This window comes from Carcharhinus amblyrhynchos, chromosome 14, assembly GCF_965287045.1.
Source record: "Carcharhinus amblyrhynchos chromosome 14, sCarAmb.v2.hapA, whole genome shotgun sequence".
NCBI classification, from domain to species: Eukaryota; Metazoa; Chordata; class Chondrichthyes; order Carcharhiniformes; family Carcharhinidae; genus Carcharhinus; species Carcharhinus amblyrhynchos.
This window is the reverse complement of record NC_137337.1, coordinates 6,073,442-6,099,731: the sequence shown is the minus strand read 5'-3', so window position 1 is coordinate 6,099,731 and position 26,290 is coordinate 6,073,442. Positions and strand designations below refer to the sequence as shown.

Below are 26,290 nucleotides of genomic sequence, written 5' to 3'. Positions count from 1 at the left end.
ATCTAGGATTAAATTAATATTTAGTAATATTCAATATTAGGAGGTCTTGTGGCAAGGTGGGTAGTGTCCCTGCCTCTAAAGCTAGAGGTTCTGGGTTCAAGTCCCACTCCAGGACTTGATGGCCGCAGAAGGTGTGTTCATAATGCGGCCAAACAGATTGAGCATCAACTTGTAAATCCGTCCAACACAAGCCAGTGGTAAGAGCAGAGAGGTTCCTAGCCATGTAAAGGAAGGAAAATTGGAGCGTCCATTATCAGTGTCCATTGCTCCAGATTACAACATGCATGTAAAAGAGCTTTTCCCCCCAGCAACTCTGTCTCCTTGCGGGGGGTTTGATTGGTTCAATTGGTTGGATGGGCAGTGTGGATCAAATTGTGTCCATGGTATGGAGGTTTGATCCGCCTTTCATCTGGAGTGGACTCAGCATCTGTCTGCTTGCCCTATCCGTGGTGATGGCTGTGGCAATTTTGGTCAGACCTGCCTTTGGGAGAAGAACTCAAGAAGAAAAATAATATTTAAATACTGCTACTTAATATGTAATGTTTTTAAATGCATTTAATCTGTTCAATTTTAGGTGGTCCCTTTTATCATTATGGTATTTTGACATGTTGGCCAAACTTTCAGCAAACGTATCTCTCCCCACAATCGTCCTGAAGGTGAAAGACAAGTCTTTTGAAAGCCTGATGACAAGAGAAAGAATAAGTGCCTATATTTGAGTTGCAATTCCTTGTTGTGAATCATTTTGTTGGCGTAGGTTGTTATATCTCAAGAGGGTTCAAGGAAAAAAAAACATGTCCTGCCTAGCAGCCCATTTGTTACCAAATCATTAGTCAACTATGATTATGGGTTATGCTGAAGTTTAGATCACTGATTAAAGTTGGTGGGAGGTGGCACTACTGGGGTTGCAACAAGGGAGAAAGTGGGTGAACATTCTCAAAAGTTAAGCTTCCTACAGGCCGTGCCTATTTCACTTATAAAGTAAAACTGAGCACAAAAAGGTAAAAGCCTTTATTGCTCATTAGTCATAACTGGTCACAGGCACAGAAAGATTGTCAGGAAAACCCAACTGTTTTGCTCGCATATTTAAGGAAATAGGGGCTGTTTCCTGCACTCCCTGGTCCGTCCTGCATTTGACTCCAGTTCCTCGCAATGTGGTTGACCCTTAATATCTCCCAAAATGACAAAGCAACACAAATCAATTAAACAATTTCTGTTCCCATGTTTTCAGGATAACCAGGGCTGGATAATAAATGAGGGCTTACCCCATTGCTTACATCCCTCAAGCAAGTAGAAAAATAGCTTTGTATGTACTTATGGAAAAACTGTGATGTCACATACGACTGAGTCCTTATCAACAACAAGTTGTCTTCAACATAGCAAAAAAACGTCCCAAGGCACTTCACAAGCGGGAGATGAGAGCAGGCACAGAACAGAAACTTGGAAAAGAGTTATGAAAAAGACCAAAAAATGTTGTTGTAGAGATCAGTTTTTGAGGTGTCCATATTGGGTGGGAGAGATGTGGGAGGGTGTTGAAAGAGGGGACTAGCAGAATGCGAGAGTTGAAAATTCTTACCACTGATAAAAAGCCACTCACGTGCTCAGGATGTTTCAAGATGTTTTATTTCTAACAAAATACTTTGGAAATGTCGTCCTTGCTGTTACATAGGGAAATCAGATAAACCATTTTGCACATACCAAGCTCTTGGAAACAATGTGAAAATGTCCAGATGATCAGGTTTTGATGATATTGGCTGAGGGATAAATGTTAGCCCAGGAGACCGAGAGAACTTTCCAGCTCTTCCTCATGTCATGGGATCTTTTACATCCACCTGATAGGGCAAACACAATTTAACAGCTCATTGGAAAGAGAGCAACTCCAAATGTGCAGCATCCGTTTAGGAAGAGGTGCCAACCTACATTATGTGTTCACGGGTGGCATCGTGGCACAGTGGTTAGCACTGCTGCCTCACAGATCCAGGGACATGGGTTCAATTCTGGCCTTGGATGAAATTTGTGGAAATTGTGGTCTGTGTGGAATTTGCACTTTCTCCCCATGTCTGCATGGGTTTCCTCCAGGTGTTCCTGTTTCCTCCTATACTCCAAAGATGCACAGATTAGGTTGACTGGCCATACTAAAAAATTGCCCCTTACTGTCAGGGGGACTATCAGGGTAAATATGTGGGATTATGGAATAGGGTAGGATCGTTGTCAGTGCAGGATCAATGGGCTGAATGGCCTCCTTCGGCGCTGTAGGATTCTATGATTCTAAATCCCAGGAATAATTTTCCCTTCCTCAGCAAAAATGCCAATTATAATGTTTCTCCTGCCACCCTGATTAAGACGAATTAACTAATTGGAAACTGGTGATCGAACATAAACCCTTCACAATCATAATGGTCAAACTACTTACTCTCTGTGCAAACCCAGAGGACATTGAATCACAGAACATATAGCAATGATTTATTTGTGGTAGATTGGAATCAGGACCCCAAATCAAGTTCAAATTTAAATTTATCTTTGCCCTACTTCTTGATTTGTGAATTCTCATTTACTAGGGGCTAAATCACAATATGGCTCCTACTAAATCAGATGATATGAAACGTGCTTTGTGATACCTAATGTATTATTTTGCTTCAAAGTTAGAACTGATGGCCTGTTCCTTTAATTGTACAAAGGTTTGTTGCTGGGATCACCCGGATTATAGGTTACCTATGTTGGCGAGCGAGTTTTGCAGGTTGACAAGCGATTGTAAATTTTCATGTAAGAAAAAAACATGAAATGATGGTCTTTCTTTCTCTTTTAATATTTTTTGGCTTTAAAGTGTGACAGGTTTACTCAAGAGATAGTGTATTTATTAATTGCACGGTACATATCCAGGAAATCAGTCTTTAAATGTTTCCTAACAGATAAAGTTTAATTTTTGCTGCATCTTTCCCTAGAGTATCTTTGATTCTCCTGCTCAATTATGCACAACCAACTTTCCTTAACAATGGGCTCACTGTCACCTAAACATATAATAATAGTGATTTTGCATTTCAGACCATTAAGGTGTATTCTGCAATAGTATACCTCCATGAAATAAAGTTATTATGTTGTCTCACTGTGTAAGAAAGCTTAAATTAACTCAGAAAGTCAATGTGAATATAAACAACATACAGGAGTTTGTGATTTGTGGATACTCCATGTAATGCATTTGGTTTTGAGAAATCTCAGTGTCAGTTTAAGATTCATTCAGTGCAAATCAATCAGTGCTGGTTGAGTTTCCGCAGCCCCCTGACTACCATTTATAACTTTTAACCAAGTATCAGCCTGCACCCTCTCTAATTCATAACTTTTCAGACCAAATTTCTCTCCCAAATTCTATTTCCCAGCTCCTCCTGCAATTGATGACAATACAAGATTGATCATAGATACTAACTACGGTGTGGCATGTTTCACCCACCACCATGTCTCGGTTTCCTACTTTGTGGAGGTCATGTAGTGCAGTGTCCCCGTCTCTGAGTCAGATGCTCCGCGTTCAAGTCGCACATCAGGACTTGATGACTGTGAAAGGCATGTTTGTGGTGTGGCCAAGCATTTGATTGTCGACCTGTAAATCCTTCCAAAGTGCCGAAGGCAGCAAGAGCAGGATGGTCTGCTGGTCAGCCAGTCTATGTGGTAGCTGTAGTGCAACAGCCCCCCCACGTTAAAAGACTCCACGCACAAGGTCTTGCTATGGATTGCACGGTGAATGCCCTCCTCACTTTGAGGGACCGCTAGAGAGTTTCTTGAATATTGCTGAAAATAACAGGTTTACAGGAAGCTGGTAGAGCCACAGTATAAATAATAGAAAACTAGGCTGATTTGTGTTTAACCGCTTACATGTGTCAATTTACATGACCCACCTAATGCATACTATATCTAGAGAGGGAGAGAGTGCAGGATGTAGTGTGACAGTCATAATGAAGTCTTAGAAGCACAGAGAGTAAAATATAGAATTAAAAGGTATGCTGGACACAACTTGCAAGAACTTGCCACACTCTGGCACCATCTTGTTTTTTTACATTACTTTAATAACATTCATTTTAACTCCAGAACCCATCCAATGACTAAAATATTCAATCCCAAAAAGCCTCATGATCCTGCAAAAACATTTATGTAAAAATCCATGAGCACCTTCCAGCAGATTCCCCATGCATTCCTTTGATAACTAAACAATGGTTGATGTGGGAAACGTGGGTGGAGAGGAAAGCTCATTAAGTAGAATGTGAGGCCACTTGGTCCATTGTGCCTGTGCTGGTTCTGGTAGAGCTATCCAATGGTGGCATAATGGTCAGCACTGCTGCCTTACAGCCCCAGGTACTGAGGTTCAATTCCTAGCTTGGGTCACAGTCTGTGCGGAGTTTGCACATTCTCCCCATATCTGTGTGGGTTTCCTCCCACAGTCCAAAATATGTGCTGGTTAGGGCGCATTGGCTGTGCTAAATTCTCCCTCAGTGTACTTAAACAGACGCCAGAGGGTGGCGACTTGGGGATTTTCACAGTAACTTCGCTGCAGTGTTAATGTAATATGTAAGTCTACTTGTGACATTAATAAACTTAAACCAATTAGTCCCCCTGCCCTGCTCTTCCTCCATACACACGGAGCCCTATTAGCTTTCACTCCCTGTTCACAATTTACCTAAATCTCCCCTGAAATAGGATATTTTAACAGTAACTTCATTGCAGTGTTCATGTAAAGCTATTTATGACACCAATAAAGTTAACCAATCTGCTTCACCCTCTCAAACTAGTGGCAACTTGACTGTGAACAAAAATAAAACGTTTCCTCGTCGTTTCACGTTAAGCTGGAAAGTGACTAAGTGTTGTGATGAGGCAGTATTGTGGTTGTTTAGCCCGCTCTGCTTGCTGAGGGTTGCAGCTGGACTACACTGGCAGCCACTCCGCCCGCCATCGCGCTCTCTCCCTCAGCCCAGCGCAGGCAGCCTGCCTTGACGCATTGCAGGTACGCGGCGGCCAATGACAGAGCGCGGCTCATCCGCTCCCCCATTGCAGGTGCGCCTGAGCCAATGGCGAGCGGCGAGACAAATCCGGACCGCCCTCCCCTCCCTCTCGCACCGCGCGCGCGCCATCCGCTTACACAGAGCCGGGGGCCAGCCCCTCCCCTCCCCTCCCCCCCCCCGCCAAATACCCTCTGCCCAACGCCAACCAGGCAACCGAGCCGACACCCTCCCCAACCAAACCGTACCATTCCGCCCGGGCGATGTAGATCCCAACCGACTCCACACGCACTCACTATTGCCCCGCCCCCTCCCCGCCTCGCGCGGCACTGAGCCCCGGCGGAGGGATACACAGTATATAAGTAATGGGCAGTGGAGGAAGAGCGCGGTAATCGGCGCCAGTGGGACAGCGGCGATTGTAGAAGCCTTTGCTTGGTGTTTGCGGAGAGAACGCATTGCCCACTCCCCTTCCTCCTTTTTTTTAAACAAAAAAACAAACAAAACTCGACATGGTGCGTATTTTTTTTTTGCCCGACCGGGATTGGAAACCTGTATCGCGCGTTTATCTGCTTTGCTGTCATATTTCTGTCTAGCCTGAGATGTGATTGTGTGTGTGTGGCGAAGGAAAGGCGATCAAAATGGCGGCGGCTGTCATGCGGCAGGCGCCGATTCCTCCATAACGTATAAATTTCATGAGGGGGGGAGGGAAGTGATCGCCTTTTTTTTCTAATCGGGTGTGTTTGTGTGGTGCTGGGCTTCTGAGTGATGTTGGGTCGCTCAGGGAGGGTTGGTGTTGGACGGCAGCCGGCGGGTAGGATGACCGCTCTCGCCTCCGCCGCCGCTCCCTTCAGGCGGCTGAGGGGATGAGGGCTCCCCTGCTGCCTCCTGTTAAAGGCTACAGCCATCACCAACTCCCCTCTCCCGCCCCAAAGAGGGGCTGCGGCTGCATCTCCGTCTCCTGGTGGGATGTATGGGAAAGCTGGCTGGAAGAGGTTGCTGCTACTGCTGCATTTTGGCTCTTTTTGCGTTAATAACCTGTGCTGGGAGATTGGCGGGGGTTAGGAACGTGCTGTTTCTCTCGGGTGCACCTTCCTCTGATCTGAGATGTCTGGGTTTGTAGGGGGGAAGCTAGCAACCGGCTCAATCCTACGGTTGCCGCCTCCCCTCCTCTTCCCCCCCCCCCCCCGTGTTCCCAAAGGGTGGACTAACCCCGCTTCCTGTACTGCATTTCGTTTTCTTTTGTAAATCATGTTTGAAAGATTTTTTTCTTCTGAATTTCCGTGCTTCATGTGCGCGAGGTTGTGACTTTTGCTTGTGGAAGGGGGCCCATCTGGTTAAACATTTATTTGCTGTTGGGATTCTTTGCTGATTGAGTGGTATTTGTCTCATGCACCACATGAGCTGCACTAACTTCTGAGCATCTTGGTAATGTTGCACAGAACTGCCTTTATGGCAAGTACATTACGTAATTGCAGATTTTTTTCTGCTTCAAGTGGTGAATCATTGTTTTGCCTCGAATGTAGTTTAAGTACCTTGTCGCTCGCCTGCTTTTGTATGTTAGTGTATGAATGACACCTGTGTCAGTCTCACTAATATCAAGCCTTTTTAAAATCTCTTCATGATTTGTTTTTGACCTAGCTAACTTGTATTTTGTGTGGTTGTGCTTGGGTTTTGGATGCGTTGGTTAAAATTGGATGCTGCAAGTGTGACTAAACGTTGCAAATTTAACCTGTTGTGCTTCCACTACTGGAGTGGCAATTTTCCATTTAGAAAATTGAAACTATTTTGCTAGTTATGAATAAAATTATATAATTGGCTTTGGTTGTCAGCTGTAAAATAGAACTTTTAATTAAGAAATTAATGTGCACAAACTGTAGGGTTTGAAGTAGTCTCCTGTAAATTTAAGTTTTCCATGATCCAGTATTAAAATGGTATTTGAATCCAAATTCAGGAATCTCAACAATATGTTGAGTTTAATTGGAATAACTTGAATTATTATGGTGGGAATTGTGATAACTTCAGATCCAAAAAAGAAAGGACTGGTTCCTATATAATTCATTGAGAAAGTAGATGAATAAGAGTAGTTATGAATTCCAAGAATGTTTTCTCTACCCCTCCATTGAGCACATCTCTTTCCTGGATGATTGCCAGTGCTTTTGCTGTACGATACACCAATATTTTCCACCTTTCCAAGCCAGTTAAAACACTTTCCCAGCTTAGTGGGTGGACCCAAACTTACAGAACTGTCACTGTTAGCATCTCCACTGTTAATGTTCTATGCAGAATGGGGAATATTACTGCCCCCTCCTGGAGACCAAACACAAGTTTGACTTATTTCATAAACACTTGTTTTAGTTTTTTCCAAATTTGTGATTTCTTCCCCCTGCCCTGACTAATTTCTTAAGTCTTTTTAATCTCCCTGTACTCTGACCTGAGAATAAGATGGAAACTGGTGTGCAGAAAGCCTACTTTTATACGAAGGTCAGGCACTTGCCTACAAATAGTCAAATCAGGGAATCTCTTGCTGTTGAGTGAAACAACTAAAACTAGAGGGCCACCTTGAACTTGTGAACATGTCAAGTTTCTATTGCCACCTTGAGTGTGGCAGAGAAAATGGGATGTGTTCTGAGCAAGCTTCTATGCTGGACAATCTTCATCAAATGAACTCTTCAGTTGGAAAGATCAGCCCTAATATTGAGCTGTTCAAAAATGGCATGTGGGCATTAGAAGTTTTGACTTTTTGGCTTACCTAGCCTACCTGAAAGACTTGACTTGTATTAGTTGAATCTGGCTTGCAAACATTCTCCTTGGTGGTAGCATTGGTCTGATGTGGTTCAGTACAGCACATGTCAGAATGGGACTAAAAGTGGCTTCAGTTTACAAATGAACATTTGTCCATCATGTCAGTACCATGCATAGACAACCTCCAATGGAAACAAAGATGGAAAGTCCTTGGTTGTCTTTGAAAGTCTTCAGCCACAAAATAGACTCATTGGTCTCTCCTAATGCAAGGAACCAAGCACTTGAAGGCAATCTGGAACAAACTGTTCCACACCACCCTTGGGTGAGCTTCTACAATGTAATGGTTTCTTCTTTCCAAAGAATGGAATGCACTTGTGACTCAGTTTGTTTCTAATCTTCGGGCAGAATTTCAATAACAAAGGAAGGTGCCATTGTCCCAACATACCTATCCAGATGCTTAAAACACCTCAAACACCATGTCCCAAACCTACATCTAATGCTGGCTGTTGTGGCTTACTTCAGTTCAGAAATCTCAATTAACTGTGCAGAAGAATACCAGTTTCCTGCAGCACTTTTCATTTCTCCCATTAAATTCCTGCATCTCTATGCTCCCTCATGATCAAGGATGGTAGAGCAGGCTGTACTGTTAAAGGTGATCATACTTTTAAAACTTGGGTCTCAACTCTAAAACAGTAAATGTCAGTTTTTGTCCCCTACTTAATTGTTTCCTGATGCTCAGTTTTATTTTGGGGTAAATATTCGAATTCAAGTTTCAATTTGAGCAAGTTGTATCTGCCTTTTTGACATTGTCTCCAAATACCAAGTTAATGAATTGTGGGGGCATTTACTTTCTTTTGCTCTCAAGTCCAGAACTTGTTTCTCTTTGTCAAAACTCCAATCATTTGATGTTTTAATTTGTTTTACAGGCTGACCAACTTACTGAGGAACAGATTGCTGGTAAGTGAGCAAAAATTTCTGTACAAAATTTTTTGGAATTGACCTAGAGTCTCAGCAAATTATATTGCAATGCTCCAGTTTTAGAGAAGGCTGTGTTGGCTTCCTTGAAGGAAGGTAAGAAGGCCAAAGAAACTGGTGGTTTAATGTAAACCTGGGATTGTCTGCGTTCTTTACCAAGATGGTGCCTGGTCAGACAACAAGCTTTTGTACAATGGCTGACCTGTGCCATGCTAATAAAACGATCCAATCTGGCAGCCAGTCCACATGATAAGGATTGTGAAAAGTGAGCATGTTTGTCAGATTCATAGTAAAATTTAGACACTTGGGAGGAAAACATTTGCATGAGATGAAGGTGGATTTGTGTTAAGGTAGGCAGCTGACAGATACAGTTTTGTTCAACTTTTCAATGCATCCATGGGAAAGGACAGAATGGAATTCCCAAATTGAGGGACAAACCATGAGTTAAACAGAACCATCAGATTTGAGTTTGATCAATTTGAGCCTGAGGCTCCACATATTCAAAACAGTTTTGTCCTGAGAACTGCTGACTTCTAATGTATATTCTAATGGTTGGGAGAACGTATGATCTCAAACAGGTAGTGACTGTTTCTGGCAGTTGAATTTTAATGATTAAAATCATGCCCTGTCCATTATATGCAATGGTGCTCCAGATGGTTGAATTGCACTGGTCATTAGCTAGGTATTAGTTTGGGGGTTGTGAGAAATGCATTGTTGCTACTGCATTTGCCACATTTACATTAATGCAATGACCTATGTGAACCAGGCTTAAAATACAAATATTGAACATTATGAAGTACACATGCAGTTAATTTTTTGCCTGGTGCAAGCAGTGCTCTGAAAGCTTGTGCTGCCAAATGAACCTGTTGAACTTTAACCTGGTGTTGAGACTTACTGCACTGCTTAACCAGATGGAAATATATGGATATATAAACATTCTTGTCTTTCTAGAAAGACAAAGACAATTGGTGAATATTGCCTAGTTTGAAGACTAGAATAGCATCAAATAGTCACTCGGTTTCCTTCTTGTGAATTTCTTGTTGAAGGAATAATGAGGTTACAAACTGGAGGAGTTCAAGCAGCAGATGCTGGTTCTGCTAGAGACTCATTTGCCTTGGTCCTCTCCTCCCTGATTGACATTGATACTTAGCTTTTTGAAATGGATTGTGGCTATTATATCATTTGCAAGAGGAGATCTAAAGTAAAAATACAACAATGCATGTAATTTCCAAACTACTTGTAATGTACAGTAAACTAAAGCTGTTTCAGGCATTTTAAGCAACCTGTCCATTTGTTATATCTTTATCTGGCTTGAGCAATGGAAATTTTGAATCTTTCACTCTGCAGCCTTTTTTATGTCCATGTACCTGATGTGTGCAGTAACAATGCAGCAATTTCCTAATGCTTGTAAAAGTATTTTTTGGGCTAGTGTCTATAATGTGGCTTCAACTGCATTGTTTCGTTCAAAGGTCTATTTTTGAATTGATATTCATTAGTACTCTGGTAGTTGGTGATTTAACTCCAGTATGAATATTCCAATAGCATAGTTAAATTGACATCCTTCAAATAGCAAGACACTTGCATAGCCTAACAGAACATAAGAAATAGGGGCAGGAGTAGGCCATCTAGCCCTTTGAGCCAGCCCTGCCATTCAGTAAGATCATGGCTGATCTGAAGTGGATCAGTTCCACTTTCCTGCTTTCTCCCCATATCCCTTAATTCCCTTGTCTGTCAAAAACCTATCTACCGTGACTAAATATATTTAGTGAGGTAGCCTCCACCACATCAATGGGCAGAGAATTTGAGATTCACCACCCTTTGAGTGAAGAAGTTCCTCCTCAATGCTGATCTAAACTGCCCCCCTTGAGGCTGTGCCCTCTTCCTGCTATCCTGTCTAAGCAGGAAGAATCTACCTCTACCCTATCCATCCCTTTCATTATCTTGTACGTCTCTATAAGATCCCCCTCATCCTTCTAAACTCCAGCAAGTACAGACCCAGTCTATTTAGTCTCTCTAGTCTCTCTTCATTGTCCAAAGATCTTTGTTATGACAATTAATGCTTCTCCCAGTGATTACCATCTAAATGGTGTCCTCAGTTGCTAAGGAACAATATACACCAGTTCCACCTGCTTTTGGTTGCAAGCCTGAACATGCTGGCACTGTAACTAACTAGCCCCACCAGATTGATTAGGGCATTGTCAGAAATCTGAGCTAACCAGTGGGGTGAAGCCACTATTGCAATGAATTTAAATATTGGAGCACTGGTGGGATGTGGCTTTGGTTACCACAATCTGAATTATCTCACCTGGTAATAGAAAAATGGGCTTGCTGTCAACAGATTAAAATCTTCAAACCACTTGTCCATGTTTTCAGGTAATTTTCAGTGACTCATACATAACTGCTGTGTAATGTTAGGCTGTTAGTTTGTCAAATTTGTAAGCTGTTGGCATAGCAAAGTTTTTGTGCTGTGCTGTCTTCCTAACTTACTTCATTTTGAAGTGTGAATAATCATTGCAGGTTTTGTAACTAGTCTCATGTCAACCACTCACTACTTTTTCCAGAGTTCAAAGAGGCATTCTCCCTCTTTGATAAAGATGGTGATGGCACCATCACAACGAAAGAGTTGGGGACTGTAATGCGATCCTTGGGGCAGAATCCCACTGAAGCAGAATTGCAGGACATGATCAATGAAGTTGATGCAGATGGTAAGTGGAACAGTCATTTTTCTTCACTTTGAAAGTATCTTGATTAAATCCATTGGCTCTTCAAACCCCCTCTGAAAAACAAACCATGGCCCAGAGCTGGTGATGCTAGATTGTTTTGAAAGCCAGAGCTAGAATTTGCTGAGTTAATACTTAATCTTTTTCAGGTGGGATAGTGCACACAGGTTTTTCCAGTGGTGATGTCTTGCTGTGAACTAAATATGACATTTGGGAAATTGCTTTTCCCTACCAAGTTGATTTTGACTGTGCCAAATCAAACATTGAAACACAACTTGCATAGCAAGCTGCTATGGTTGGATTTCTTCTTTCAATCATTTGTTTGCTAGAGCAATGAAGTGAGGTGGCATGAAGCATATTTATGGTATTGGAGTAATTGGCTCAATGCAAGATTCTCATTCCTGTTTCTACAGTTAGAACCAAATTGAATGTTATGAGCAGTTTTTAGATATTCTAAAGCAAAGAAGCAATAGTTCCTGTACTTCGTCACTGAAGATGAATGTTTAAAGATTTGAGATACTTGTTTTTGTTTATCATCCAATACTTGCAGCTGAGCACCACATTCTGAACTTGCAGTACTCCAGGGACTGTTCTTTCCCACAGTAAACACCATTGCTCTATCCTCTAGGTAAAAGTCTATCAGAGAATGCTTGCTCCAAGTCATTGTTCGTTCTTTAGCTGTGCCACCAATGCCTGAACACAATTATGTTGCCATCCCTAATTGGACTAAAACTGAATGGCTTGCTAGGCTACTTCGGAGCAGTTGGGTCAACCCTATTACTGGATCTGGAATTGCATGAAGGGCAGACGAGGTAATGTCAGTGGATTTCCTTCCCTATAGGATTTAGTGAACCAATCAGTACAACAATCAATAATTTCAGGAGACTAGTTCAATTCCTTGTTTTTCACAAATTCTACCAGCTGCTGTGGGTGGGATTTGAAGTGTAGCTGGGGCCTCTGTATCCCAGTCCAGTGACATTACTATTATATTGAGCTGTCAGTGTCTTCCAAGAAGAACACTGCAGCTATCACCAGTTCTCCACTTCCAATTGCTATAGATATTAGGCAGAATAGAGGCTGAATTCTGGGGTCCCTCATCCTTGCACATTAAACAGTTTTTTTTTCAGTGGTATACATTGTGAGGAGCCAGTTACATGTTAGAAATTCTAATCGCTTTGGGACTAGCTCACTGGGCTGAGTGCAAAAGTCACAATTCAACTATTGAGCAAATCGGTCCAAATGAGGCATCTTCTGTTGGATGTCACTTTATAAATGTAATTCACTAAGTCTTGAAGACATTGTGTGGTTGAACTAAAATGCAGTAGATCACGTCATAATTATTTTGATTTAATGATGAACTTGTAAAGTTGGAATTTTGAGAAGAGGCCTCTTAGTGCTTGTATGGGTATTCTTAAAAGGATTGAAAATTACTTAACATCCTGATTGCGCTTGCAACTGGGTTCCAGGGCACAATCTGTATGATGGCACAACATTTGCATCAATCACATTGTATAATATACAGTAGGTGGCTGGAAAGGTTTCTGTCAAAATACAGGATACTTTCTGATATGCCTCCCCACACACCAACAGAATACACAGGTAAGTATAACATTCAATATTGATGAACATATCTTTTATCAAAACTAGTAAGTGCTGAGCCAAGAAATAAGGGCTGCACTCCCCCAGCACTATCATCTGTGCACTTGTTCCTGTGATGCCATTTTCAATACCAGTGCATTGTCTTTTTCTCACTGGGTTTCCAACACCTTAGTCCACTGTTCAGTTTCCTCCCCTTCTTCCTGTGGGACATTTTATTTATGGAGATGCAGCACCTGCTCTTTTGCCTCCCTCCCCACTATCCAGGGACCCAAACAGCACCTGTGTGAAATGGCAGTTTTGTACACTGGTTGCTACTTGAGGCAGCTTTGAGTGAATCTAGAACTGTTCCAAAACAAGGGAGTCTTGCACTTTAAATGAGGAAATTCTTCTCAAAGATCATTTTTGGAATTCTCCCTCCTGGGGGAGGGTAGGTAATGGAATGCATTCAAGCCTGAGTTGCAAATGTAATTTTTTCCAACTCTGAAAGGTCACCATGTGAAATGTTTTGAGTTTCTCCACAGATGCTGCCTGACCTGAATTTCCAGTGGTTTCTATTTACTTCAATCTATTTCTAACTTGGCTGAATTGAGGGCATTAATAATGACCTTGGATTCATTTGAATCCCCAGCTAATTGCAGACTTCTGTCATGCTTGAAAGATAAGATATTAAAAATTATTCCTGCCTTTGGCAACAGTGAAAAATGCTTGGCTGATCAACTGGGGGGAAACCAGTCAGTTTAAAGAAATTTGGGTAAATGACACCACTGAAGCCATAGAATTTGGTGACTTCATGGCCTGACAAATGCAAATTCGTGTTTTTGGTTTTCTGTAAATTTTTCACCATTGTCACACTGCTGATTTTGTAACTGTTTTCCATAATAGTTGCATGTCCTTGCCTGCTGTTTGAGCTCAAGAAATAAGTAGTCCTCCAATCAGTGGATAAATGTGTTGGGTAATAAAATGAGGCTATAGCATTGTAGTATCTGGTCCCTACAACACAAGTGAGGCCCATATTTAAAATGCTTTTGGACCATTACAAAACATTGGTTTTTGAGTTCTAGTTCCTATTTGTTGTGTTGCTGGACTGCTAGTTAGCTGGCAGTTGTTTAGAGGGAATAGTAAATGATTATGGTTTTTGATAATAGCCATGCAGTGTAAATTTTTAAGTAGGATTTCCCCCAACCCACAGAATCCCAAGAGTGCTGAGATAGTTCTGTATTTTGATTTGCTAATGCATTATTTTTGCTGTAAACAACTTGGTATACAAGGTGGGGACTCTTTCTCTCTTGGGCAATTGTGGGAATCCTAGACTTATGTCGATTAAAAGATGAGCACTGCTGACTTTGTGTGACATTTTAACCAAAATGTTTTCTTGCAAGTAAGTCAACAGTAGACTAACTTGGTTGGAATAGTAGTGGCACACTCATTGCTGTCATAGTTGGCTGGCAAGACTGCAACCATGTGCTGAGTGCTAGCTGAATAGCCTCCTACACTAATTCTGATTCATATGATTGAGTTACATCCCAGAGTTCAAATAGCTGCTTCCTAAGCAGCGTCAGTGGGCCAATTCAGCAATTTGATGTATAATAGAGAATCAGGTTTTGGTCAGCTTTGGTGCTTTTCCCAATGTGTCTAACTAGGATGTGTACCCCAAACTGGGCATCACTGAGCAGGTGTTGCTTGATAGCACTGATGACCTTTCCATCCCTTGACTGAGAGTAGACTGGGTGGTAATTGGCCAGATCGGATTTGTCTTTTGCAGTGTTGGGCTCCCCCATCATTGAGGATAGGGACAATATCCAGGCTTTGACTGGCAAGTGTGTGGCACAAATGCCAGGCAATGATTATCATTAATACAAGATAAACCACAGCCCCACAACATTCAATGGTATAACATCTCTGCCCCACTGTCAACATCCTTGGGGTTACCATTGACCAGAAACTCAACTGGACTTGCCACAGTGGCTACAAGAGCAAGTCAGTAGCTAGGAATACTGCAGTGAGTAACTCTTCTGACGCACCAGAGCTTATCCATCATCTGCAAAGCACAAGTCAATGTGATGGAATACTCCATTTGTCTGGATAGGTGCAGCTGCAACAGCATTCAAGAAGCTTGACACAGGACAAAACCAGCCTACTTGACTGGCACCACATCTACAAACATTCAATTCCTACACACTGCTGTTACTGACTATCTACAAGATGCACTGCAGCAATTCACCAAAAATCCTTAGACAGTATGTTCCAAACCCATGATGACTTCTATTTTGAAGGGCAAGGGCAGCAGATATATGCACCTGCATGTTCTCCTCCAAGCCACCCACCATCCTGACTTGGCTGGATGATATTGCTATTCCTTGCAGTCCCTGGGTCAAAATTCTGGAATTCACTCCCTAACAGCATTTGTGGGTCAACCCACAACATGGACTACAGCAATTCAAGAAGGGGACATAGATAAGCTGCAGAGCTGGGCTGAGAGGTGGCAAATGGAGTTTAATACAGAAAAGTGAGGTGATTCACTCTGGTAAGAGTAACAGGAGTACAGAATATAGGGCTAATGGAAGGACTTAATAGTGTTGAAGAGCAGAGAGGTCTCAGGGTACATGTGCATAGCTCCCTTAAAGTTGGCACCCAGGTTGTTGAGGCATACAGTTAGCTTTTATTGGTAGAAGAATTGAATTTGAGCTGTGAGGTCATGTTACAACTGTACAAAACTAGTGTGGCTGCACTTGGAGTATTGTGTACAGTTCTGGTTGCTGCATTATAATAAAGATGTGGAGGCATTGGAAAGGGTGCAGAGGAGGTTTACCAGGATGTTGCCTGGTATGGTGGAAGGCCTTATGAGGAAAGGCTGAGGGACTTAAGGTTATTTTCATTGAAGAAGGTTACGAGGTGACCTAATTGAGGCATACAAGATCAAAGGATTGGATAGGGTGGGCAGTGAGAGCCTTTTTCCTCGGATGGTGATGGCTAACACGAGGGGACATGGCTTTAAATTAAGGGGTGGTAGTTATAGGATGGATGTCAGGTAGGTTCTTTACTCAGAGGGTGGTAAGGGTGTGGAATGCCCTGCCTGCAGCAGTTGTGGATGTGCCAACTTTAAGGGCATTCAAATGGTCAGTGGATAGGCATATGGATAACATTGGAACAGTTTAGGTTAGAGGGTCATTAGATTGGTTCCACTGCTTGGCACATTGAGGGCAGAAGGGCCTGTACTGCACTGTTCTATGCGGCTCACCACCTTCTCACAGCAATAAATGCTGGCCAGCCAGTGACACCCATGTCCCACAAATAAAAGATGAAGACCTTTTTTGCATAAGTTGCTGGTGGCAATATACTGCCTTTTTGCATTAATGATGTGGGGAGATTATACAAGAAGTGAGATACTCTTGCTGTTAAACACTAAAAGCATAATCCAAAGTAATACACTGGAACCTTTGGTTGAACCTGATCCACCAAGTAACTATGCCTCAAACTTGGCATCAGGAATTACTGGTTTATTTAATCTGCCTGAACTGTGGTTGATTCCTGTTGGACTGGTTTGTTTACAAGGCATGGCAAAAACAAAAGTCTTTTGTCTTGCAAAAACTGACAATATCAGGAAGATGGACAATTAGAACACAGAATACTGCTGGCTCTGTGTTGTGTAGTTAATTACAAGGTGAAAATAGTGCTGTAAGGTATTGAAATGAGAACAATGAAAGCTATTATAGAGCATAATTAACATGAACACTGAAGTTTCTCATTAACTTGGTGTCACCATGAGCCTGCTTAGCTGGATAATTTCTGTAGGATCTATTTATGGTTTGATGATAATGGATTGCAGCTTTAATTGGGTCAGAACCTGTATTGGGTCATATCCTGATTTAGTATTGAGTTGACTGGAGCAGCTTTTAACTGTAGCTTTGACCAGGATTCTTTTACTCCCCACAATTTGGATCTCCCATAGTTGCACATAAACATTGGCTCTTTGGCTTTTCAGAAGTATAGAAAACAAAATTACCAAATTGGGAGATGTGCTTTGCCATAGCTTGTTTGCCTTCAGATCTAGCTAAACTTAAGGACTGGGATCACCTAGACTGAAGTTCCATTAGACTTTTTTCAGGCTTGTTTACTTGTGGGGGTTGGTTAGTTTGGTTGACTAGTGGCACAGAATGATGTCAATGGTACAAGGTTTACTCCCTGTACCAGCCATGGTAGTTGGGTCTTGTACCAGGATTTCTATTTTGCAAATTATGGCTAATTTACTTCACTCACTTGTCACTTTTCTCGAGCTTGAATGTGTCCTAATGGTTCTTTCTCTTGTTGGCCCTCCATTTTCTAGGTAATGGAACTATTGACTTTCCTGAGTTCTTGACTATGATGGCCAGGAAAATGAAGGACACAGATAGTGAGGAGGAAATTCGCGAGGCATTCCGTGTATTTGACAAGGTGTGTTTTTAATGTAATATTGGTGTTGTAGCCCATCGTTTGGTTTACTTTTAGAATCTGTACAGTGCTTCCAGTGGATAAAACTACTATTGTAGAAGGTGTGACCTGTTTTCCTCTTTTTGAGAAATCATAGCACTGTCTTGCCTTACAGATCATTAGTATTAAAGGAGCTTTTGTGATCTTGAAGGAATACATTTTCCTGTCTAACTAGATTGTAGACTTAGTGCATGTGATGGCAGACTGTTCTGAGCATGTTGATGTGGTAGTTCAAGTTGAATTTCCAGTTAGTACTTTTCCCAAGGACATCACTAGCCTTAAACCAATGAGTATATGTTCTTATTATATGTTTTATTCATGGAATATGACTGTTGCATTTATTGCCCTTGAACTGAGTGGTTTGCTCAGCCATTTCATGGTTACATGTAGGTCAGACCAGGTAAGTGTGGCAGATTTCGTCCCTGTCAGGACATGAGTGAACAAGATGGATTTTAACAACAGTGGCTTCATAGTAATAATTAGACTTTTAATTTCAGATTTTTATTGAATTGAAATTTAGCATCTGCTGTGGTGGAAATTGGACCCAGGTCCCAGAGCCTAAATCTCTGGATTACCAGTCCAGTGATAGCAATGCCAGTCCAATCACTCCCTAAAGACTGGTATTGATGTTTCAGACAGGATTTGGTTAGTCTCCAGAGAAGATTTAAAAGTTTAATTGTCTTCCATAACTGAGTGAATGGAATAGTGATGAGCCAGGTGAAGTAGGATGCAAGGAAACAGAAGTGAAACATAAATGCTAGCATCAACCTATGCTTCACAGGCAAAGCAGGAGATTTTTTAAGTTTGCAGATCTGAACAAAATGCTTCATGATTAAGATGAAGTTGATTATTTTGGGAATATAGGAGATGCTTCTGAACTGAATTCCAGGGCATGGAATTCCCTCTTGGTAATATTGTCTTTAACTTTGCATTGCTGATAAAAATACAAATTTTTAATGTAGCAAATGTTAATGTGCAGATCCCAGGATGACTGGCCTCTGGATCATACCCACATTGATCTCTCATGCTTCCTTTTGTGCATCACATACTGATGTATTAGTATTGTGGTATTTTAATTCATTGGGAATGTTAACATTATTTCAGTTCCTTGGTGTTGTGGTCATTGCCCTTTCTAAACAGCTACAGGTCTGTTGGGAAGGTAGTTTCACAATACTGAGTAACGAGCCCCAGGGGATTGGACCCACAGGAACAGTGGATGCATCAGGGTTGCTGGTTTCTCTATCTACTGCTCTTGCCATTCTAAGTGGGGAGGTATTGTTGAAGGAATAGTTACTAATTTTTAAAATTTTTCTCAGGATGGTAATGGTTATATCAGTGCGGCAGAGTTGCGTCACGTTATGACAAACCTAGGTGAGAAATTGACAGATGAAGAAGTAGATGAAATGATTAGAGAAGCAGATATTGATGGTGATGGCCAAGTCAACTATGAAGGTATGTTTTTCTGCTTTTATCGCTGGTATAAACAAAGTAATTAATGGAAGTTCACTGCTACCACTGTTGATGCAGGAAATCACTTTGCAAGCTCTTGTCTGCTGTAGTGTCAAATAGCTAGGTTACAAAACAATGCAATGAGTAACCTTTTCATGTGGAGATTGAGGTCTGGAATGCACTGCCTATGGAAGTGGATTCAGTTGAAATATTTGAAGAGAGTTGTGTAGGATTATGGGATGAATGGAACTAAATTGCTCATTGAGGGACTTAATGCATATACAGTGGGCTGAATGGCTGCCTGAGTGGTTTGCATATTCTGTTTCTTTCATGTACTCCAGTTTCCTCTATAACCCAAGGAAGTTCAGTTTAGGTGGATTGGCCATGGTTAATGGGGGAGAGGATGCACTCCCTCTATTGTGGGGCTTCTGTGCTATAAAACTTTCTGATCCAATGAATTCTATTTGACATTTTAAGCAGTAAATCAACCTCTTCCAACTGTTCTGTTCCTTGAGCATGAGGCTTGCTTTAATGTGTTACTGTATGAACAATATTGTAAACTTTTATTCTCAATCTGTCAGCTTGTTCTTTCCACTGAATTGCTTGGTATTTTGCTTGTGGGCATGCCCTTCCCTAGACTGGATGGGAACAGAACATGTAGTTAAATTTCCCATATCCAACCCAAGAAATGTTGACAATCCTATAGATATGATTATCTGCTACTGCACCAGCTGAGATTCCTTTACTGGAAGGATTACATTGGAGACTTTAGTGCTCACAGACCAGAAGAAAGGCTTAAACTTGACCCATTATGTTGATGTAAGTTAGTCAAAACACTACTGGAACTGGCCCATTCCAGGTTTAAGCATCTTCAGACTATTGAGGTAAATCTTTGGGCCTGAGTTTGTTTTAACACTTTTAACATCTTTTTGTCTAGTTGGGTGACTTGATTTTCTTTCCCCTCCCTGTGTATTAGAAAGCTGAGAGAGTTCCTGAGCAGGTTAACAAACTAGCAACATCAGGTCAGGTTTGCTTTCTGATTGATGTGGGTCTCTGCAGCAGCAATTGCAATAGGCCTTGGCACTTGGACTGTGACATTTAATTACCAACCTTTTTGGGAGCATTTATCAAGACCTCCTCTTCTGGTTAAGAACCTTGTGCCATAGGAGATAATGGCATCTTAAACGCTTCATTTTGAGCAATAATGCATCCATCTTGTTTTTAATGTAGATTAGGCTAAACCCCCTCCAAGTTAAGATTCATGACATTAACATAAGAAATAGGAGCAGGAGTAGGCCTTTGAGCCTGCCATTCAATAAGATTTTCAGTGAAGAAAGCAATAGGTTTTAAAGGAACAGAAATAAACTTTACAAAACAAGGTCAAAGATGAAACTATTGACTATCTAATCTGTAACATTCATTCAAAAGGTACATGTGAATTTACAGGCTAACTGTGCAGTAGTGTATGACCAATGAATGACAAATGTAACCAAAACAGACTCCACTGATTTTTCAATCCACCAAGGCATCTAGGTCAACCAATCTCAACTTGCAGTCATGAAGATTCCAATCTTAGATTTTTTCCTCAGTCCTAAGTCACTCCATGTTAATGCTGGCCCACTTTCCATTCCTTGGATTCCTGCATGTACCTAAGCATTTGATAACCAACCTGTACGCAGCCTCAGATCTTCAGCCACACTGAAGCAATAATCAACTGCTCCAAAGAGGTATCTCTGTCCCTCAGCACAGATTGACCAACCTTTGGCATCCTTCACATAATCTATTTCCCACATCCTCTAATTTGGAGCTTGTTTCTTCAGTTAACTGAACTGGGATCTTTGCCTGGTCCCATTTCCTCCATCCTCTGCACATGCACCAAAGCTCCAAGCCAAGGCCTGTTGGGAGTTGAAATTTCTGATTTTTACTTAAGTTTTCAATTTCATAACAACCACTTCCTTTTCTCCTATGAGCTTTAAGAAGCCAATGATTTTCTTTCTATGGGCTGGTGCTTTTGACATCTAATCTGTTTATTGTAACCATTGTAAAACTGCAACCTCCAGCTTGTACTCCAGTAGCTAACATGAATGAAGTCCATGCATATCACATGGGTAAATAAGGGGTCTTGGGGCTTCCCAAGCTCTGATCCCCATTACTCTGGGGAGTTAGCACAATTAGAGTTGAGCTCCAAGGCACTAACTTACCATAAAACTCGAGCTGAATGCTGCCAAAAGAAGCCTGGGGCTTACCTATCCCCTTTTTTGAAGTGCTTAAATTTCCTGCTTTGGGGTGAGCTGGGGAAAGGATTTGAGTTGATTATCAGATTGCTGCTTCTGTGCCCATGAGTCCTGGCATTGGGTTCAAACCCAGAGCTCCTGGTCCAGCAGAACAAGTGCTACCATTTCCACAAAGCCTGTCTGGCATTAAATTTGATTCACAGTGGAAAATAATTTTTGGAAGCACTTGTCTTCATACTAGAATTCCCCATCCTTATCTTGTCCTTGCAAGCAAAAGTTTACTACTGTGATTTGCATTCTGCCCTGCGTGATGTAACCAAATACAAGTTGGTCAAATTTGCAAACTGAAATGGAGCTAGCAAGAACAGGTTAAATTGTCAAAATTGACAGGCTGGGTTTGTTCTCCATCTGATCCCTACTTTGCAGAGTTGGTGTTTGGACCTTGAGTAACTGAATTATTTTTGTATCATGCACATTCCTCGTGTCATTCAGGGATTGCCTTCATCTCTCTCCTGACATTGATTTGAGTTCACCTTTGCCTGAACCTGGTGTTATGAAAATGCAGTAATCATTTCCAGTGAGTTAGAATAGATGTCAGTATGTTGCCCATGGGTGAATTATTGGTGTATGGTTATTCAGAACAGGTGTTGGTATACAAGTGATGCAGAGTTTATTAAATGACTGAGCTTGTCTAAGCATTTTTTTGAAGTGCAGTCACTGGCCATAGCAAAATCTCAATGGTCATCTATTTATGATTGAAGAATAGCTATTGACCAGATTACTGGAAAAACTCTCCATTTCTTCTACATAGTGCCATGGGATGGTTACATTCACCAAAGCAGCTAAATGCAGGCTTGATCTGAATAGTAAGAATTCTCAAAGCTGGAACCTTCTACAAGCAGCAAACTCGACTGCAATTGGCTTGTGGCCTAACCCTAACTCTTGTAGAGCCAGGTGATTGCAGGGACAACTTACGCCAATTGGGAACTTTGTGATATCACCACATGATCATGCCAAGGGAGGTTCCATGATAGTGGGCAACATTCCTACCCATGGGAGTAGGACCAGATTTCAAGTCCCACTTCAGGACTTGATGATCATGGAAGGTATTTATAAGATGGCCAAACTGGTTTGAGTTGTAAATCCTTGCTCTTGTCACCAGCCATCAAGTCTGTTGAGTTTCCTGTCAGACATATTAGAGAAAGCTGCAGGATTCTGCCAGGCATAATCAAGGTACAGGCCAATGGAAGTCCATGGTCACCAGCACCATAACTCCTTTTGGTATCAGGCCCTAAACTAGAGTTTTCACAGCAGCTTGGACAGTTGTCTACAGATGTTCATTGCTGTCATGTTACACAACTAAGTAGTAGATCTGAATAGCCAGATCAAGACTTGTGGTGGATGGCTGTTTCCATCTGCCTTATCTGCTAAATGGCAGAGGGAGCTGTTGTCCTTTGGTATTGTATTGGCTCACTTCACCAGTTGGAAGATTACATCTGCATCTACTGCCATGGCTCCTTCATTTGGATCATTATTTAAAAGCTGGTTGATTTATATTGAAATGTTCAGAAGAAGCTATCTTTCACTCCCATGCAAGGACGTGGGTCTGAACTGCTTACTGTCTGAAAGCAAACTTCAATTAAATTCTCACCCTTTCTCTTCACAGAATTCGTACAGATGATGACTGCAAAATGAAGAATTTTACCTTCCCCCTTCCTAGAAAAAGTTGAAATCTTTTACTTACCTCTTGCAAAATGTTCATTTATTCATTCTGTTTCTGTATAGCAAAAGTTACTGAATGTCAAAAGAAAAAAAACCTGTCCACAAACTCTGCATGTAAATGATCAGTGGTCCTGTCCCCAAAGATCTTCAAGCCATGCATCAGTAAAACTTGTACTACCTTGAAAACAAAAGGCAATTGGACTCTATGAAGTTCCATGCTAATAAACACTGTTTGGGCTGGCCAGTTTTTCATGCATGCAGCTTGACAGTTGAGCACAGCCTGGCTCTGTTGATTCCACTTTATGTTCTTCGTGGGAATAGTTTAGTTTTTCCAGTTTGTATATTGTACCAGGATGATCATTCCTGAAAGTTGGTTAATTTTTGAGTGCTAAGGCAAGAAAAAAAAATCTACAATAGAAGGTTGTAATTGTATGACAGTCCCTGGAGTGGAATTGTTTTCATACTTAATGTGTGCTCACAAAACAATTACCAGGATTGAAGATCTTGATTTAAAAAATTAAAGGATGGCATGTCTGTATAAAACTTAACGTGTCTGCATTGCACTATAGTGAAACGGATGTCAGGCAATTTACCGTTCACTGAATTTTTAAAAAGTTACCTATGATGAGGGAGTGTCTTGGACTCTCGTGTTTATCTTCTGTTCTGTACCATACTTGGAGCCGTCAGAGTATATATCTACATAGGACTTCAGCACAATGATGACATGGCTGTTCAGCAAATTACTATAATGTCCATTCCAAGTTGTAAATGCTAGTCTTTTTTTCCAATAAAAGACCATTAACTTAAGTCTCTTGGGTGCCAAATTTATTTATCCACTATTTATCAGCTATTCACATGATCTGTAGGTGACCTCAAATTTATTTTCTGGTTGATTTTCATATCAGCCAATGATTGCTGTGCTTCAGCTTATGTAAGACTATAACCACTGAAGTGGTGTTTGCAAGGAATAATTTTTAAAGGCCTATTAAGTGGTTTATGTTAACAAAGTTGAATGCACCAAAACCACAAATCAGATCACTTTACCTGGCATGTATTTAACTTGGGTATATCCTGATTATTTATTTTTTTGCAGTAAATAATTTGCTTACTAAAACTTGTCTTTCATGCTAAACCTGCTGTAATCTACAATAAATTCATATCAAACCAGTTATGACCAACTTTTATAAGATTCCAAAATCAGTGTTCCTGCTGTATGTAGAATTCAAATGTTCTGAAAGCTGAAGTAATTGAATATTTAAACTATATATTGGCCCTTGTCTTTTTGGATAACTTTGCCAATATTGCAAAGCTGTTTGTTTTTACTTTCTTAGTCACAGCTAACAGGCTGATTACCTCCCCTTGGCCCTGGGGTGTTTTGAGCTGGTAAGTGTATATGCAAGTAGACTGCATACGATTATACAACATGCAAGACATCATACGCACCAAGAAAGACCTGCCCCATCCTCCACTTCCCCCATCCTCTACTTTGGTCCCCAACGTTCTTTCAACCTGGACAGGCTTGGAGGATTGGTGACAGTTCCTCCCTTGCTGGCAAGCAAAATCCAGATCCAGAACTTTCTGTGGCCTGTGGAGGTGTCATGCACCAACTCTGATTTGGGAAGTGTTCCTAGATGTACAGAAGCTGAAGGTCCTCATGGAAAGTTTTGAATTGTGACCAAGAATGATGAGCTGGCACTTTAACTCTTGTTTAGCTAAATGAACTATAATACTTTTGGGAATTGCTGTGATGGGTCTATAATACTGGTAGCTTTATATGATACATTGCGATTTCTTTTGATGCTGTGTTCAGATGTGGGAGATACCAGTTTGTGTGTGCATCAGATAAGCAAAAGTTCAAACTTAATAAAATGTTACTGTGTTGTAAGTATAAAGACTAGACTTAATGCTTTATGTATTATCAAGTTTCAGCAAAAGCTACCAATAAATGGATCAATAGTGCTATTCGTGAATAGCATTGTGCATTTGTCACATTTTCCAAGAAAGGGCTATGGCAAATCAGTATTCAACATGGAAAGCTGCACTTTTCACTCACCACTGCATTGAAACCTTCTCATTCAGTGCACATCTTTACACTCCCAGAGATGAGGGCTCTTGTATGATGAGATTGAACAGTTTAGGATAATGCACTGGAATTTTAGAATAAAGGGAGAAGTAAAGTATGCAAGATGAAAGGAATGGATAAAGTTGATGTAGAACAGTTGCTTCCTCATCTGGGGCAATCTAGGACAAGAGCCCCTAGGATGGGGGGTAGTAAATTTTTAAGAGTTGAGAAACTACAAAAAAGTTTGTAAATGTATGGAATTCACTGTCCCAGAGTGTGGGTGCTGGGATAGTGAGTAAATTTCAGGTGTTGGGGATGAGCATATCTGCCTCTTCCAAATGGCAAGTTGCTCCAACCTATGAAAATTTAGCTGTCTCTGGATTTCATAATTTATAAATTCATTTAAACTCAATGTTCTGTGCATCAAAGATAAATGATCCCAACTCTTTGGGGTGCTTGTGTAACACTGTCAGGGAGGGTATGAAAAGCAGACTGAACACTTGCAGGTTTGCCTGACTTTATCTAACAGTGCTGTAAATACTCAACTAGTATGCCTGTGGACGGAATGTTTCACAGACCTGTTGAATACTTCTAAAATTGTTTTCTGGGGTAGATGGAGAATACAAAGTTGACATCTGCAATTGTTCAGCACTGATGGTGGCAGTAGTTCCTCAACAGTAGGAACTTAACTGCAGTTTATCATTGAACCACTTTTGACAGCCCTTTTGAGATTTGGGTGTCATCAGTGAAGCCAACATTTTATTGACAGCCTGAATTGTGCTTCAAGATGATAGATGCCACTTCCAGTCTGTGAACACAGTGAATTAGATTAAGGTTAATCTGTATCTTGACTCAATTATACACCATGTTTAAAACTCTCCCCCTTCAAATATTCTGGGGGGAATAGAGTTCCAGACTCCCCTCTGTTCCCCTTTGCTTCAGACTCCCATCCTAATACCCTGTCAAATTATTACTGTCAGCAGCTAGATCACTGCTTAAGCTATATTCAAAGCAATGTAAATTAAGAGGGCAGCATCTGCAAGCATTACATTTGAATCTTCACTGTAACCTTGAGACTGATCTTGTCTGTCCTAAGGTGCAGTGCTCAAGGCTCAATCCAGTACTCCAGCTAGGATGTGTCATAACATCCCACCCATGCAGCAACATTCTTGAGCTAAACATAAAATTATATTTTGTACCTGTCCACTAGCCCTTCAAGATTTTCAAGAGCCCTAAATTTTTATAGCTGGGGATCTGAATAAACAAGTGGTTTCTTGGCTGCAAGCTTATCCTGTAATTGGTTTGCATTGGGGGAAGGTGGGGGTGCAATCGCTTTCTTTT

At 41.2% G+C, this 26,290-nt stretch overlaps 1 protein-coding gene across 1 annotated transcript; it reads left to right on the top strand.

The window, feature by feature from the left end:
• Nucleotides 1-5,355: 5,355 nt before the first annotated feature.
• Nucleotides 5,356-23,694, top strand: LOC145352406 (calmodulin-1). The gene is made up of 6 exons (XM_080202204.1): nt 5,356-5,491; nt 8,648-8,678; nt 11,258-11,401; nt 17,340-17,446; nt 18,799-18,934; nt 22,832-23,694. Exons 1-6 carry the CDS (start codon nt 5,489-5,491, stop codon nt 22,858-22,860), a joined length of 450 nt encoding a protein of 149 aa, XP_080058330.1. The 5' UTR covers nt 5,356-5,488; the 3' UTR covers nt 22,861-23,694.
• The last annotated feature ends 2,596 nt before the right edge of the window (nt 23,695-26,290 follow it).

Bases quoted from the DNA above. Each gene is read 5' to 3' on its own strand.
- LOC145352406 (XM_080202204.1), top strand. The intron at 11,402-17,339 runs GTAAGTGGAACA...TCCATTTTCTAG, and splicing joins CAATGAAGTTGATGCAGATG to GTAATGGAACTATTGACTTT. The intron at 17,447-18,798 runs GTGTGTTTTTAA...AATTTTTCTCAG, and splicing joins CATTCCGTGTATTTGACAAG to GATGGTAATGGTTATATCAG.